At 37.6% G+C, this 16532-nt stretch overlaps 2 protein-coding genes across 3 annotated transcripts in view; both read right to left on the bottom strand.

Moving 5' to 3' along the window:
- Positions 1-16532, bottom strand: part of LOC101901454 (protein roadkill) — a 296295-nt gene that overhangs the window by 213057 nt on the left and 66706 nt on the right. The window lies entirely within an intron of this gene.
- LOC131806443 (uncharacterized) lies at positions 1729-3555 on the bottom strand. The gene is made up of 3 exons (XM_059130532.1): positions 2792-3555; positions 2488-2729; positions 1729-2415 (listed from the first exon to the last, which is right to left on the bottom strand). The coding sequence occupies exons 1-3, from the start codon at positions 2804-2806 to the stop codon at positions 1827-1829; spliced, it is 846 nt and encodes a 281-aa protein (XP_058986515.1). The 5' UTR covers positions 2807-3555; the 3' UTR covers positions 1729-1826.

Genomic DNA, 16532 nt, shown 5'->3' with positions numbered 1-16532 from the left:
AGGTGGTGTTGGATTTGTGCACTATAATTGTACGAAAAGTACTGAATGTTGTTTTGGTGTAGGGGATAGAGATTAAATTCTAAAATTTGATTTTAAGCTCTATGTTGGTATCTGGAATTGAGATATGGAGGTAATTTCGGAAATATGTACCATAAGTGTACGAAAAGTACTAAATTCTACTAAATTTGGTATTTGGTGAAAGAAGAGAGCTAAAATCCTGAAATTTGATATTAAGGTCTTTGTTAGTATCTAGTGTTGAGATTTGGTGGTGGTTTGAAAATGCATCCTATGTGTGTGCAAAAAGTACTAAATGGTACTAAATTTGGTATTATGTCAAGGTATAGGTCTAGAATCCTCAAATTTGATATTGAGGTGTCTGTTGGTATCTGAAATTGAGATATGGTGGTGATTTGTGTACTATAACAATGGGCAACACAAAAAATTAATTTTACTTTCAGGCGTCAACTCGAAAAAATCTGGTGAAAAATTGATTAAAAATAATTAGGGAATATTTTCGGTATTTTTGGGGCTATTATTATTTTTTTAATATAATATTGGAATTAGAGATTTCTTTTCCTTGGCGACTTATAGTAAAATTTGATGAAGAATATTTTTGTCTTTGACGTCGTCATTCGAAAATGATTTTTTGTTGGAGATTTTTGCAGAAACTCACAAAGAGTGCGACTTTAAACATAAAGCAAACACATAATTTTCGTTTTTAGTACATAAATTTTGAATGTAATTTTCATAAAAACTATTGTACCTAGATGTATGGTTTATTCTGAGATCTATAGTGAAATTTTGTGTAGAACATTTTTGACATTTCTGGCCGAAAACGAAATTTTATGTTACTTTCAGCCGCAAAATCAAAAACAGGCTAAGGAAAATTTGATTAAAAAATTAGGGAATACTTTTTGTATTTTTTTTTTTTTTTTTTTTTTTGGAATTATTAGTATTTTTTTAATTGCCTTGGAAATAAAGTTGTCCTTCCTATGGTGACTTATAGTAAAATTTGGTGAAGAATATTTTTGTATTTGACGTCATCCATCTAAAATGATGATTTGTTGGAGATTTTTGCCCAAACTCACACAGAGTACAATTTTAATCCTAAAATGTGTTTTTTTTTTAATTTTTAATTCCTCGCGTTTAGGTAAGATTTAGACTCTTGACGTCTTCTGGGACCTATAGCAGAATTTTATGATGAATAATTTTGTAGAATATTTTCACTTGCTACGATCCCATTTCAGGAGAGTTTTAAACCAAAAGAGTTTTAAAAGGACCAAAAAGACCCCTTTGTTGACTCGATCGAGGGTTAAAATATTCGACCGGGATATTCCTTGTATTATTATCCGCAATATTGCCGAAGACACTATAAGCCTAAATTTCACGGATTCTGAGGAATCCTAATCCGAAAATTTACACAAAAGAATGGACGAGGGGGGAACTTAGCCCCTCTGTTTAGGTTTCTTTGCGATGTAAACTTTAACCTTATATGCACATTAGCACCAGTACGCGTCAAGTTTCTTCCAACCCCTGAGCGTCGCTCAATTTTTTATAGAGATTTCATTGCCGTAGCCCATGAAAGCCACATTTCATTTTCCCTGGAGCGCTCAGTTTCTTATAGAGACCTCATTCCCGTAGCCCATCAAGGCCACTTTTCGGTTTTCCATACCTCCCCCATTTTCCAAATCCAAACCCCATCCTTGATGTCCTTTTAATATGCCTTTATTCAACTAAATATATATGGAGTAATATAGCTTACATAGCTAAAGCAACTGATCATCAGCAGCGCCACAAAAAAATTAAAACAAAAATGATTTGGAAGTTTACAACCAACCAGCTGGACCGGCAGCCTTTCCTCCTCCGGCAGCAGCGCCGCCGGCACCTGACCAAGGACCCAACGACTCCAAATTGGGAACATGATTTGTGCCAGCATTGATGGGACCAAAGGCCGCATCTTTGGCATAAGTCATATGATGAGCAGCCCCAGCGTTGTTGTTGCGTGCCAACTGCCCCAACTTTGAGGCTTCATATTCGGTCTTTTGTATCTCAGCCGCTGCGGCATGGGCTGAACGTTTCAAGGCTTCGGCAGCTTCAGCTTCACGGGCAGCAGCAATGCGTTGCTGATGGGCCACGGCAGCTTTGGTTGCAGCCAAACGTTGTTGGGCCAGCACCACTGCCTGAGCTGCAGCAGCAGCCTCAGAGCGTTGTATGGCAGCAGCTGCCTCGGATTTTTGGGTAAGTAAAGCGGCAGCTGCCTCCTTTTCCATGGCCATACGTTGTTGGTTGAGGACATTCTCTTTGGCCGCCTGCATTTGTTGTTGGGCAATTAAAACATTGCTGGAAGCCTGTTTGGCGGCAGCAATGGCATTGGCAACCTCACTGGGCGATGGTGAGGAGATGTAGCGGGACGAGCTGAGTATAATGGGTGAAGATTTAAATTTTTATATTTTTTATGCTACGGAACTGATGGAGTAGCCAACTTACTGAGAATTCCAAGGATTCCAACCACCAGAGAAACCGGCCAACTTAAAACCTCCCGAAGACCAACCACCACCTGCAGCCGGCAAGCCATTGATACCAGCATCGCCTAAGAAGGCATCTAGACTACGTTTTGGCACATTTTTGCTGGATTCGGAAGTGGTCTTTGCCAGGGTTTTCAAGGGAGATGCAACTCCAGTCTCAGCCAAAATTGAGTGGCCAAAGTAGGCAATCAAAATTATGAAAATCTAAGGAAATGAAATCAGGTATCAAAAATGAACCAGATTTTTATTTGAAATACTTTTCATACCAAGGATTTTGCCATTTCTTCGAACAAAGGATATTTGGTATTTCTCGGCAAGCGAAAAGAATAAAAATGCGATGTCTGACACTTGAAACCTTCGAAACAAAACTGATGCCTGATCTATTTCTAGATTGCATATTTATAGGAATCTAACTACATTTCGTCGCCACCACCTTGGTGTGGGAAAAGTAAAAGTAGCCTGGAAAGAGTTTCAGGCCAGCCCTTTGCCACAATGTTGCAGAAATGCAGTGTTGCATCTCTTCGTTATTCCCTAATCGATCACGTACCCTTAAATCAATTTACTATGACTTACTTTGCCACCAAGCAATCATCTGTAAACTACGTGCGGGATCAGCCATCCTTCCCAGATTTTTAGTGGAAGTAGGCAAAAAAGACGAAAGGAAATTATGTAAGTTTGCCTATCTCCGCGACCCATTTCAACTTTTCGTTGTAAATTTACTCAAGGAAATTGGTTCAATTCGCTCAATTATTGTAATTCATTTCAAATATTTGAAATGAGGAGGTTTTTTTTCGAAATTTGTGTTAACAACAAAATTAATTAATGAAATTGTAGGCAACTTTCCTCCAATGGCCTAAATTGCTGTAAGGAGTGCAAAGGTGTTAACTGGAGAATTGCAGCAAAGTGGGTCAATTTTGGACGTTGGAGGCATCTAACTTTAAATAAAAAATAAGGCGAAATAAAATTAGAGAATATTTACAGGAGACTACACTATCTTTATATTTTGTATCATCATTTGGTGTTATCTAGATTTAATTCTAGCCTCCAAGAAATAAAATGTAACACGCAGGTATTAATAGAAGATAATTACCGATCTTTACTTACGGTGTCTAAATAGTCGGATATCTTAGCATTTTCGATCTTACCAGATCGGATGGTTTTTCCATTATTATTTTAACAAGGGCATGCCACTCGAAATAAGTAGTTTTGGTCTCAGTTATGTATTATAGTGATAGAGCGCTATCAATAGTGGTCCTACAGCTACCACCCCAGGACCGCTTTCGCATAACTTCGAGGTATAGTAAGTTATCTGTCTTTTTGGCATCTTTCATTTCATGACCTAATCCCCCCTTCAACATGTTGTTAGGGGTTCGACAATCTTGATTGTAGACATTTGGTTTTATCCTGCAGAATTGAATGGATAAATGCGCATTTTCTTTAAAAAGATCATCAACTGTCACCGGTCAATGCGAGTGTGTGTTCCATATCGTCTATAGATTCTCGACAATTTTCAGAAATTGAATCTCCTTTTATGTGGAATCTATGCAAGTAGCTGTCGGGCGAAATGACAAAAATTGCAACCAACTTCAGACTGCTGTCATTTCTAAACCACTCCTCCGACGCCTGTTAAAGTTATTCTAGTGACAGCTCATTATATTGTTTACAAGCGTACAAAGGCATTTTGGTGAGAATTTTCCAGAAAAAAAGTTATTCGGAATTAAAGCGCGACAGTGTGATTTCTTTATATTTGGCTGGAAAACCACAAGTGGCTATCGTTAGAGCACTCCAGCATTTAAATGTGAATAAATCTTTTGTGTCTCGTACCATCGCTCGTTACCGTACCGTATACTGGTAGCGTAGCTCGACGCCAAGGAAGTGGACGGAAGAAAACAGCATCATCAGCAGAAATGGTTCGAAAAGTAAGAAGCGACTTGATCGATACCTGGGTCGCAGTGGCCGAAAAATGGCTCGTGAGCTAAACATATCGCAATATTCCATTCGGCAAATATTGAAAAATGAGCTGGGGATAAAGCCATTGACATTCCAAAAAGTGTAGAAATTGAACCGCAACAGAAAGAAAATAGACTCAAAAGAGCTAAAGAGTTGCCTCGCTTAGCCGAAAGTGGTGAACTGCCGAATTTGGTTTTCTCCGATGAGAAAACATTCGTTGTCCAGCAGTTTCTAAACAAACAAAATGATCGTGTTTACTTGCCAAAGAGGTCAGTTGAAAATGTGCATCCTTCGATTGGAGCCGGCCATGGTTATGGTAGGGACCGCTTTAACCGATGATCGCTCTCCGCTCGTATTAATCGACAGAATAAATGCAGAATATTATCGCAAAAAAATTTTCTTGAGACCTTGGACATTCCAACAGGACTCACAAAGAGTTCCCTCTGAGTACTTTGCCTCCTGGAAGAGAATTATCTATATAGATCTACGTTTTAGTATAGCACCCATATAACGCTGCCCCGAGATATTCGGTATTTCCATGATTTTCGCAGCATTATTCACCGGAATTGCGTCAACTTTCGTATTTGAAATTCGTAATGGGAACTACAGTCTACAACAGAATGTTGTCCATGCAGGCCCAAGTCTTCGTATAGCCTCCATATAACTGTTCCTCCCAATATTCAGCATTTTAATGATTCAAGCGACATTATTCACCGGAATTGTTTCAAATTTCGCATTTGCACTTAGTAATGGGTACTACAACCTGTGAACTAAAATTGTCTATGCAGGTCAACGTCGTCGCATAGCCCCCCTATATCAGTACTTTCCTATATTCGGTATTTTGATGATTTTAGGTACAATATTCACAGGATTTTTTTTTCAAATTTCGTTTTTGAAGTTCCTAATAGGTATTACAGTCTGTGACACAAAATTGTCTATGCAGGTCCAAGTCTTCGTATAGGCCCCATACATCAGTACCTCCCTATATTTGGTATTTTAATGACGATTTAGAGTTCGCAATGGGAACTACAGCCTTTTCAAGGCAATATATGGCAGTCTGTTCAATACCCATGATTTACGTGGAGGTCTACTGCCAATTAAACTACCTATACAACCGGTGCGAAAAAAAACACTTTCTCGAGTTGAAGCCTGTTTGAGGACGATGTTTCAGCTATAGATTCCACCTCACAAAAACGGCTACATTGGCTTTGGCGCTGGAGTTACATATGATACATTTCAATTCCTTCACCAACCTGCTCTTCAAAGCTTTAAATAAATTCCGCACGATGATCACAATAAGCTTAAACGTCTCCGAGTGAGGTAGCTACAAGCTAAATTATATCCATAAAGCAAACCTAACTGTACCAAATGCTGATCGACCTACAACTGCTGCATAGTCCCTCAGATGACTTCTACTACTCTACTACAACATGGGCCTTTCTATGCACTGAAAAAATAGTCAGGTTCAGACAGTGACTCAATAACACTGACACCTTTTTCAAAGTTGTATCGGGTATTCTGTCTTATCCAGAGGATATACGTGCTGGCCTACGGGCAATTGACCTATCCAAACAACCGGCGTAAAGAAAGCCTTCCAAAAAGGCTTTATTAGTTCTAGCGCTGGACTAACTCCTTTCGATCGAATTTAAATTCATGTTAGAATGATTAAATAATGGTGTGTTTTTTCAATTCTATCAACTTCGAATCTCGGTTTATTTTCTTGCTTTCCATGCAGGATAATCAAAATGAAGCAAAAGGCCTCCGATTGAGATCGTAAAAAGTTGAATTGTAGCTACACATCCTTTAACCTATCTCTACTGGCGGATTCAAGTAATAACGGTCTATAACTACTGTTAAATTGTACCGCAACTGAGTTGCTCTTACACATAGGAACCTTCGTAGCCTCTTTCCATACCCTGGAAAATAACCCAGATTCTGAAAGTGATTCAATAACATTGCCAGGAATTTAAAAATCACTTCTAACCGCTTTTTACACCCTCCACCATACTATGGAGGGTATATTAACTTTGTCATTCTGTTCGTAACTCCTCGAAATACTCATGCCAGACCCAACAATGTATATATATTCTTGATCAGCGTAAAATTCTAAGTCGATTTAGCGATGTCCGTCTGTCTGTCTGTCCGTCTGTCTGTTGTAATCACGCTATCTTTCGAATGAATTGATATAGATGGCTAAAATTTTGCACACATGTTTATTTTTCCAGTAGGCAGGTTAAGTTCGTAAATGGACCATGTAGGTCCACGTTTTCATATAGCCTCCATATAAGGGTACCTCCCAATATTCGGTATTTTGATGATTTTAGCGACATTATTCACCGGAATTGTTTCAAATTTGGTATTTGAAGTTCGTTATGAGAACTACAATTTGTGACAGAAAATTGTTTATGCAGGTCAAGGTCTTCGTATAGGCCCCATATATTAGTACCTCCCTATTTTCGGTATATTCGGTATACCCATCAAAATTGTTTGAGATGTGGTATTTGAAGTTTGTAATGGATGCTACAGCCTGTGACAGATAATTGTCTATGCAGGTACAGGTCTTCGCACAGCTCCGATATAACGGTACGTCCCTATATACGATATTTTGACGATTTTAGCTACATTATTCACTGTTTATTTCAAGTTTCGAATTTGAATATGGTAATGGCTTATGACAAACAATGCCTATGTAGGTCCACGTCGTATAGACCCCAATAGACGGCTATATTTGGCATTTTTAAAATTTTAATAGAATTTTTTAAAAATTTTATTTTTTGAAAATTTCCAAAATCGTTCCAAATGGTGGAGGGTGTTCAAAGTTCGGCCCGGCCGAACTTACTGTTTTTTAACTTGTTCAAAGCTGTATCTGGTATTCTGTAGTATTCCCAGGATATATGTGCTAGCCTACGGACAATTAAACTACCCACGCAACCGGCCTGAAGAAAGCCGTTCTCGCGTTCGAGCCGATTTCTCAGCAGACAATTCTTTCCAATAAATACCAAATAAATTTTAGATCCCAATTCGTGACAGTAAAAAGCTGTAAGCCAGTGTCACTTGGAACCGTTCTCTGTTGCCAAGCTAATCTATATCTCTAATTAAATAGAATAAACAAAAAAAAAATGCCACAACCACAAACAAGTACAGGGTGCGTCAATGTACAATTTATTAATAGACGACATCGAACAACGCCAGTCAAGCAAACAGCAATCAGCCATCAAATGCTGGCAGTCATACCGAGAGCTGCCGCTGCTGCTGATCGGTCAAGACAAGTCTACAACATTTCGTAAAATCGTTTTTTGAAATGTGTTCTCATGTGTGTTCGTTGTGTTAATTTCATGTCGATGTTATTGACACAATCATCCATGCCCGTGTTCAATATTAAATCAAATTTATTTGAGTTTTTTTTTCACCTCTTTACTTCGCTGCGATTCGTTTTGGATTTGGATTTTATTCAATTACAGTTTATTTAAATTGCTGTAGTCTTTTTTTTGCGGGTGGTCATTCAGTCAGGCGTATAGCGTATAGCTTGGCGGCAGAGCATAAATGTTTGTGGCAGAATGGGGCGGGCGTATGGCCACAGCCGCATGAATGGCAAACAAGACGGCTGGGCGAGCTGCTTGACTGATGGTGATTTGTTTGAAACCTCATTAAAACAGGGGCAAGCAGACAAACAAAAAACATTCGAACACACCCGTGGTACTCCTTGTACGCACTTATGCTTGGAATACTTCACGCAGAGCGTAAGGCGTCACTGACGACGGTCGCAGCAGCAGCAGCAGCGATGATGAGTGGCGTCGTTGGGTGACCTTTTAAAGCAAACGATTTCTAATTTCAATATTGCCGAGGAGAGGGGGAGTAAGAGGTGGAGTAGGAGAATCAAATTGAGAATAAACATACATCGAGCGAGTATGTGGTGTTCAGTCATTCAGTCAGTGAGGCAGACATGAATGTGTCAAATAAAACAGGTCACTTGCTTGTCATTTATTAACACAGACAAGGGAGCCAGAGCCAGCCTTCTGTGATGTGATGGTGTTGGTATTGGTGACAATGGTTAGTTTTGAAAGCCTAGCACACAGATAGAGTTCATGTTGCCACATGCTCAAAAAAAAAATAATTATTGGTATTTAGGACATATTGAAATCAGTGTTGCCAACACTGTTGTCATGTCAAGTAGTGTCATTTCGATATGACCCACATAATGTGGAGTGGAGAATTTTGTAGGGGTAAAGTTGCACATACCTGAAAAGAGAAGAAGAAAATGGAAATTAGAAAAAGACAATGAAAAAACTAAAAAAGCTGTAAGTTCGGCCAGGCCGAACTTTGAGTACCCTCCACCATTTGGAAGGAATTTTGAAAATTTCAAAACAAAAAAAAACAGTAAAGAAAGTCTTATAGTCGGGCGGGACCAACTTTATGATACCCTACACCACTTTGCTAATTTAGTAGAGCTCCACATAATAATTAAAAGTTTTTATGGGAGAATTCAATCATACAAAGGACTAAATATGCCAAAGCATTTGTAACTTTTAAATTCGGACTTGTGTTGCCAATTGGGGCACAAATAATTTAAAATCGGATAAAAATATATATGAGAGCTATATCTAAATCTGAACCGATCTCGATAAAATTTGGCAAAGATATTTCTGAGCTGTATTTGATATATTTCCCTGAATATCGTTGTTACGGAGGGCATATTACGGCTGTGGCTAACAAATATAACAAATCGGATGAACAATATATGTGGAAGCTATAGCTATATCTGAACCGATCTTCATCAAATTTGACATACTAGCTTCTAGACTCAATTCGGTCGTAAGTGCCAAATTCCATCCCACTTAGACAAATATTAGACGTTTGGTGCACCATAAAAGGTAAATCGGACGAAGTTATATATGGGAGCTATATCCAAATCTGAACCGATCTCGATAAAGTAATGATAAAATGTATTTCTGAGCTGTATTTGATATATTTACCCAAATATTGTTGTTGCAGAGTGCATATTACCGCTGCAGAGGACAAAAATAACAAATCGGATGAACAATATATGTGGGAGCTATAGCTATATCTGAACCGATTTCGATCAAATTTGGCATAGTTATTTTCAGGCCTAGTTTGGGTGTATATGCAAAATTCAATACAATTCGGGCTGATATTACACGTTTGGTGCACAATAAAAGGTAAATCGGACGAAGATATATATGGGAGCTACATCTAAATTTTGACCGATTATCTCCAATTTCAATAGAGTTCGTCCTTGGGCCAAACAAATGATTTGTGCAAAATTTCATCTGGATCGGGCAGTAAATGCGAACTGTACTTTGTTTACAAAAATACATGGACGGACGGACGGACATGCATAAATCGACTCAGAATGTGATTCTATGCAGATCATCAAAAGGAACTATGGATCTATATCGTTTGCTTTTGCCTGTTACAAACAAATGCACAAAGACATAATACCCTGACCACCTTGTGGTGTAGGGTATAATAAAATCCGTTCTGTTAAAATCATAAAAAAAAAAAAATATAGCCGCTATATTGGACCTGCATAGGCAACATTTGTCATAAGTCATTACAATATACAAATACGAAATGTGTAAAACAAAATCCGCTGAATAATATAGCTAAAATCCTCAACATACCGAATATAGGGAGGTACTGATATATGGTGCCCATACGAAGACCTGGACCTGCAAAGACAATTTTCTCTCACAGACTGAGGCACGAAATTTCAAACAATTTCGGTGAATATTGAAGCTAAAATCGTAAAAATACCGAATATAGGGAGGTACTGATTTATGGTGGCTATACGAAGACCTGGACCTACAAAGACAATTTTCTGCAACAGGCTGTAGCTTCCATTACGAACTTTAAATACGACATCTCAAACAATTTCGGTGAGTATTGCAGCTAAAATAGTCAAAATACCAAATGTAGGGTGGTACTGATATATGGGGCCTATACGAAGACCTGGATCTGCATAGACAATTTTCACAGTCGAAGGCTGTGGTACCTATTAGGAACATCAAATACGAAATATCAAACAATTTCGGTGAATATTATAGCTAAAATCGTAAAAATACCGAATATAGGTGGCTATACGAGGACGTTGATCTGCATACGCAATTTTTTGTCATAGGCTGTAGTACCCATTATGAATTCTAAATACGGAATTTCAAACAATTTCGGTGAATAATGTCGCTAAAATCATCATTATACCGAATATAGGGAGGTACTGATTTATGGTGGCTATACGAAGACCTGGACCTACAAAGACAATTTTCTGCAACAGGCTGTAGCTTCCATTACGAACTTTAAATACGACATCTCAAACAATTTCGGTGAGTATTGCAGCTAAAATAGTCAAAATACCAAATGTAGGGTGGTACTGATATATGGGGCCTATACGAAGACCTGGATCTGCATAGACAATTTTCACAGTCGAAGGCTGTGGTACCTATTAGGAACATCAAATACGAAATATCAAACAATTTCGGTGAATATTATAGCTAAAATCGTAAAAATACCGAATATAGGTGGCTATACGAGGACGTTGATCTGCATACGCAATTTTTTGTCATAGGCTGTAGTACCCATTATGAATTCTAAATACGGAATTTCAAACAATTTCGGTGAATAATGTCGCTAAAATCATCATCATACCGAATATAGGGAGGTACTGATATAAGGGGCGTATACGAAGACCTGGATCTGCATAGACAATTTTCAGGCATAGACTGGAGTTCCCATTAAGAACTTTAAATATGTAACAATTCCAGTGAATAATGACCCTATAATAATCAAAATACCGAAAATGTCGTGGACTTATATAGACTATACTCTTTCAGGGAGTAAAGTACTCAGATGGAACTCCTTTCGCGGATTTTCAGACAATTTCATTGAAAAGTTTGGCTATAATCATTAAAACACCGAGTATCGGGGGGGATACCGTAATGTAGGGGGCTATACAATATCGTGGACCGATATAGCCCATCTTCGAACTTGACCTGTCGAGTGGATCGATGCAGCCAATTTTTGGTCTATATCTAGTCTTAGTATTTTTTCCCAAGGGAAAATACAGTTTAGGACGTCCAATGATTTTTTCTAAAAGAAAATATGACTTCTAACATCCAGACAGTTTTTATACCCCACGCCACACTGTGGTACAGGGTATGTCTTTTTGCAATTGTTTCTAACAAGCAGATGGAAACGATATAGACCTATAGTTTCTTCTGATGATCTTCATAGAATCACATTCTGAGTCGATTAATGCATGTCCGTCCGTTCGTTTGTGCCAGATTTTTGTAAAATGGTTTGGTCCAAGGACGAACCCTACTGATGGTGACAATCGGATCCGATATAGCTCCTATATATAGTGTCGTCCGCTTTTATAAGTATTGTGCACCAAATGCGTAATATCAGTCCGAATTTTAGCACACACGGCCAGCTCAAGTCCAGAAGTATGTCTGGCAATTTTTTGTAAATATCGATTCAAATTTAGATATAGCTCCTATATCTACTTCCCTCCGATTTCAATTTTTTTGTGAGACATATCTGCAATACTCCTACAAATTGAATAGATTTCGGTACAACCGATCGAATTCAGCCCAGAAGCAAATTTTTTTTTAATTTGGTGAAAATCGGTTCAGATATAGCTGTGATTTTCATCCAATTTGGGGTTCAAGACCCTCAGATTCGTAATATCCGCTCCACAACAATCATATTTGAAACCAGATGTCAGATATACCCCAGAAGTGCCTCAGCCTAATTTCATCAAGATCGGTTTTGATTTGGACATAGCTGCCATAGATATTTTTATCCGATTTAGCCTTCACTGAGCACTAATATCAGCCCAAATAGGGTGGATTTTTACTCATTCGACCGAATTTGGCCAAGAAACAAATACTAAGTTGTTGAAAAATCGGAAAAATACTAAGTTGATGAAAAATAGCTATAGCTCCCATATATATAATTCATTCGATATGGGCTTTTTAAGACCCTCACATTCGTAATATGCTCTCCACAACAATGATCTTCGGTACCAGATACCAGATACATTTCAGAAATAAGTACCTAAAATTTTGTCAAGATCGGTTCAGATTTGGATATAGTTCCCATATATAACTTTATCCGATTGTGGACCAAATGGCTACTATCAGCCCAAATGGACTGAATTTTGACACTTCCGACGGAATTCAACCCATAAGCAAGTACCTCAAATTTTGATGAAAATCGGTTCAGATATAGCTATAGCTCCCACATATATGTTTTATCCGTTTTGGGATTAAAGTCCCTCACATGTGTAATATGCATACCATAACAATGATATTTGATATCGAACATCAGATGCAGCTCAGAAATACCTCTACCAAATGTTATCCAGATCAGTTCAGATTTTTATAAAACTTCATCCGATTTTTCGGTTATTGTCCACCATATATGTAATATCAAACCAAAATGGATAGATTTGTTTATACCCTCAGCCACATGGTAATATTATTGTCAAACTTAGATCGAGTTCGGAGATGGACAATATCGGTCCACTCCTTCTGGTACCTCCCACACAAAATGTCAAAATTTTCAAAGAAAATAATTTATTGCACAGGAAAACAAACGATAATCCGATTTTGCTCCAACTTTGCAAATCCTTATATTTCTATCAGTGCTACGTCAGGTGCGAAAATGGACAATATCGGTCCACTCCATCAAGTACCTCCCCCACAAATGGTCAAAATTTTGAATAATTACAACTCTCATAAAATGTGCTGCAAGAATCCGATTGCCTTGAAATTTCACACATCCCAATATTTTTATCAAGCCAAGGTCTGGTGTTAAGATGGAACATATCGGTCCACTCCTTCTGGTACCTCCCCCACAAAAGCTGGAAATTTTCAAAAAATATATTTTTTGCACAGAAAGAGATAGGGATAATTCGATTCTGGTCCAACTTTACAAATCCTAATATTTACGTCAGTGCTAGGTCAGGTGTGAAAATGGACAATAACGGTCCACTTCAAGTACCTCTCCCACAAATGGTCAAAATTTTAAATAATTACAACTCTCATAAAATGTGATGAAGGAGTCCGATTGTCTTGAAATTTCACACATTCCAATATTTATATTAACCCAAGGTCTGGTAGTAAGATGGAATATATCGGTCCACTCCTTCTGGTACCTACCCCACAAAGGGCCAAAACTTTAAATAATTACAACTCTCACAAAAATCTGATGTAAGAATCCAATTATCTTAAAATTCCACACATCCCAATATTTTCATAAACCAAAGATCTGGTGTTAAGATGGAAAATGTCGGTCCACTCCTTCTGGTACCTTCCCCACAAAAGGTCGAAATTTTGAATATCGATTAAGCTCATAAAACGCGAAATTAACATCGGATTCCATTTAGACTTGATACATCTCAACATATTCCCATCAACACAAGATCTGTTATAAAGATGGTAGAGATCGGACCATTTCTTCAAATGGTCAAAGTTTTGAATAACCAAAACGATTATAAAATCCTTAACAAGCATCCGGTTCTCTTCATATTTCATACAACCCATTATATATACTAACACAAGATCTGCTGTGAAGATGGAATGTATCTGTCCAATCCTTCTGGGTCACGAAGGGTCACTTATATCTGTCACAACTTGCGAATCAAGTCAGCGATTCTTTACAACTTCCTATATCTGTATATTCCTCTCTGAAAATGGAATTTATCAAAAGATAGTTAAATAATCGGACATTGACTGAGGCTATACATCTGTCATGCAAAACCGACAAATACTTTTTAACTAGTTTTTCATGGAAATTGACTGGTTCCCCCACATTGGGCGGACATAGGTCCACGTCTTCGTATAGGCCCCATATAACGATACCTCCCGATATTCGATATTTTCATGATTTTAGCGACATTTTCCACCGGAATTGTTTAAAATTTCGTATTTGAAGTTCGTAATGTATACATCAACCTATGTCGGAAAACTGTCTATTCAGATTCACGTCTTCATATAGCCCCCATATAACGATACCTCCCCATATTCGGTATTTTTTATGATTTTAGCGACATTATTCACCGGAATTGTTTCAAATTTCTTATTTAAAGTTCGTAAGGTGTGCTTCAACCTATGACGAAAAATTGTCTATGCAGGTCCAGGTCTTCGTATAGCCCCCATATAACGATACCTCCCGATATTCAGTATTTTGATGATATTAGCTACATTATTCACCGGAATTGTTTCAAATTTGGTATTTGAAGTTCGTAATGGGTACTACAGCCTACGACAGAAAATTGTCTGTGCAGGTCCAAATCTTTGTGAAACCCACATATGAACTGTGCCTTGGTATTTTGATGATTTTAGCGACATTATTCATCGGAATTGTTTCAAATTTGATATTTGAAGTTCGGATTCGTTACAGCAGCCTGTGACAAAAAATTACTTATGCAGGACCATGTCTTCGCATGGGTCCCATATAAAGGTTTACATTTGAGTGGTATTTTTGACGTTTTTTTAAATTTTCAAACTCCTTCCAAATGGCAGAGGGTATAAGAAGTTCACGGAACTGCCGAACTTAGCTGCTTTTTTTATTTCATTTATTTATTTTTGTATTATTTATACATTTTCGGACGTCTAATATTTTTTTCTAGAAGACAAAAAAATCCACCCAAATGACCCTACGATCTTTTCCCGTACGAAAAGTAACTCCGCAGGGCCAAGAGATTTTTCTAAGGAAACAAAATCTTAATTCCACTGGTGACACTTTTGGACATCTGATGACTTTTTCTAAACGAAGACATGACTTCTAAGGTCCTGACAATCTTTTTATGGAAAGAAAGCTCTATCCAAATGACCCTAGAATTCCTACCCGTACGAAAAATAAATCCGAAGGGCCAAGAGATTTTTCTTCGGAAACAAAACCATAATACCACTGGAGACACTTTAAGACCTCCAATATATATATTTTTTTGTTTCTAAAAGAAAATATGACTTCTAAGGTCCTGAAAGGTTTTTTCAGAAAAGCTCCATTCAAATGACACTAGATTTCCTTCCCGTGCGAAAAATAACTCCGCAAGGCCAACAGATTTTTCTTCGGAAACAAAATCTTAATCCCACTGGGGACACTTTTAGACCTCCAATATTTTTTTCTAAGAGAAAAATGACTCCTAAGGTCCTGAAATGATTTTGTCAGAAAAACTCCATCCCAATGACTAGAAACAGTTATAATTTTAGATGTATTTTATTTCAACAAAGAGATAACAGCCTTCATTTCAAGAAGTTGGAAATTTTTCTGAAAATTGACTAGTGTCCTTCAATTTCAAACGATCGCAAATATCTCGGAAACTAACAGACTTACGACTCTGGGAATGGTTCCATTGTGTCGAGGAACATTTTTAACACTAAAAACAGATCTAATATTAGATGTATTTTATTTCAACAAATAGATAACAGCCTTCATTTCAAGAAGTTGGAAATTTGCCTGAAAATTGACTAGTGTCCTTCAACTTCAAACGATCGCAAATATCTCGGAAACTAATAGACTAACGACTCTGGGAATGGTTCCATTGTGTCGAGGAACATTTTTTACATTAAAAACAGCTCTAATATTAGTTGTATTTTATTTAAACAAAGAGAATACAGCTTTCATTTCAAGAAGTTGGAAATTTCCCTGAAAATTGGCTAGTGCCCTTCAGCTTCAAACGATCGCAAATATCTCGGAAACTAATAGACTTGCGACTCTGGAAAGGTTTAAATTGTGTCGAGGAACATTTTTTACACTAAATACTGATCTAATATTAGAAGTATTTTATGTAAACAAAGAGATAACAGCCTTCATTTCAAGAAGTTGGAAATTTTCCTGAAAATTGACTAGTGTCCTTCAACTTCAAACGATCGCAAATATCTCGGAAACTAATAGACTTAGGACTCTGGGAACGGTTCCATTGTGTCGAGGAACATTTTTTACACTAAAAACAGTTATAATTTTAGAATGATTTCCTTCCCGTACGGAAAATAACTTCACAGGGACAATTTCTATTATCTATAGAAACAAAAT

The sequence above is a fragment of the Musca domestica genome, unplaced genomic scaffold (genome assembly GCF_030504385.1).
Source record: "Musca domestica strain aabys unplaced genomic scaffold, Musca_domestica.polishedcontigs.V.1.1 76, whole genome shotgun sequence".
Taxonomy (NCBI): Eukaryota; Metazoa; Arthropoda; class Insecta; order Diptera; family Muscidae; genus Musca; species Musca domestica.
The sequence above is the reverse complement of the archived record's forward strand: the minus strand, read 5'-3'. Positions and strand labels throughout refer to the sequence as shown.

Excerpts from the sequence above, each read along its gene's own strand:
- LOC131806443 (XM_059130532.1), bottom strand. Across the intron at positions 2,416-2,487 it reads TGGAATCCTTGGAATTCTCA|CTCGTCCCGCTACATCTCCT; the intron begins GTAAGTTGGCTA and ends CATTATACTCAG.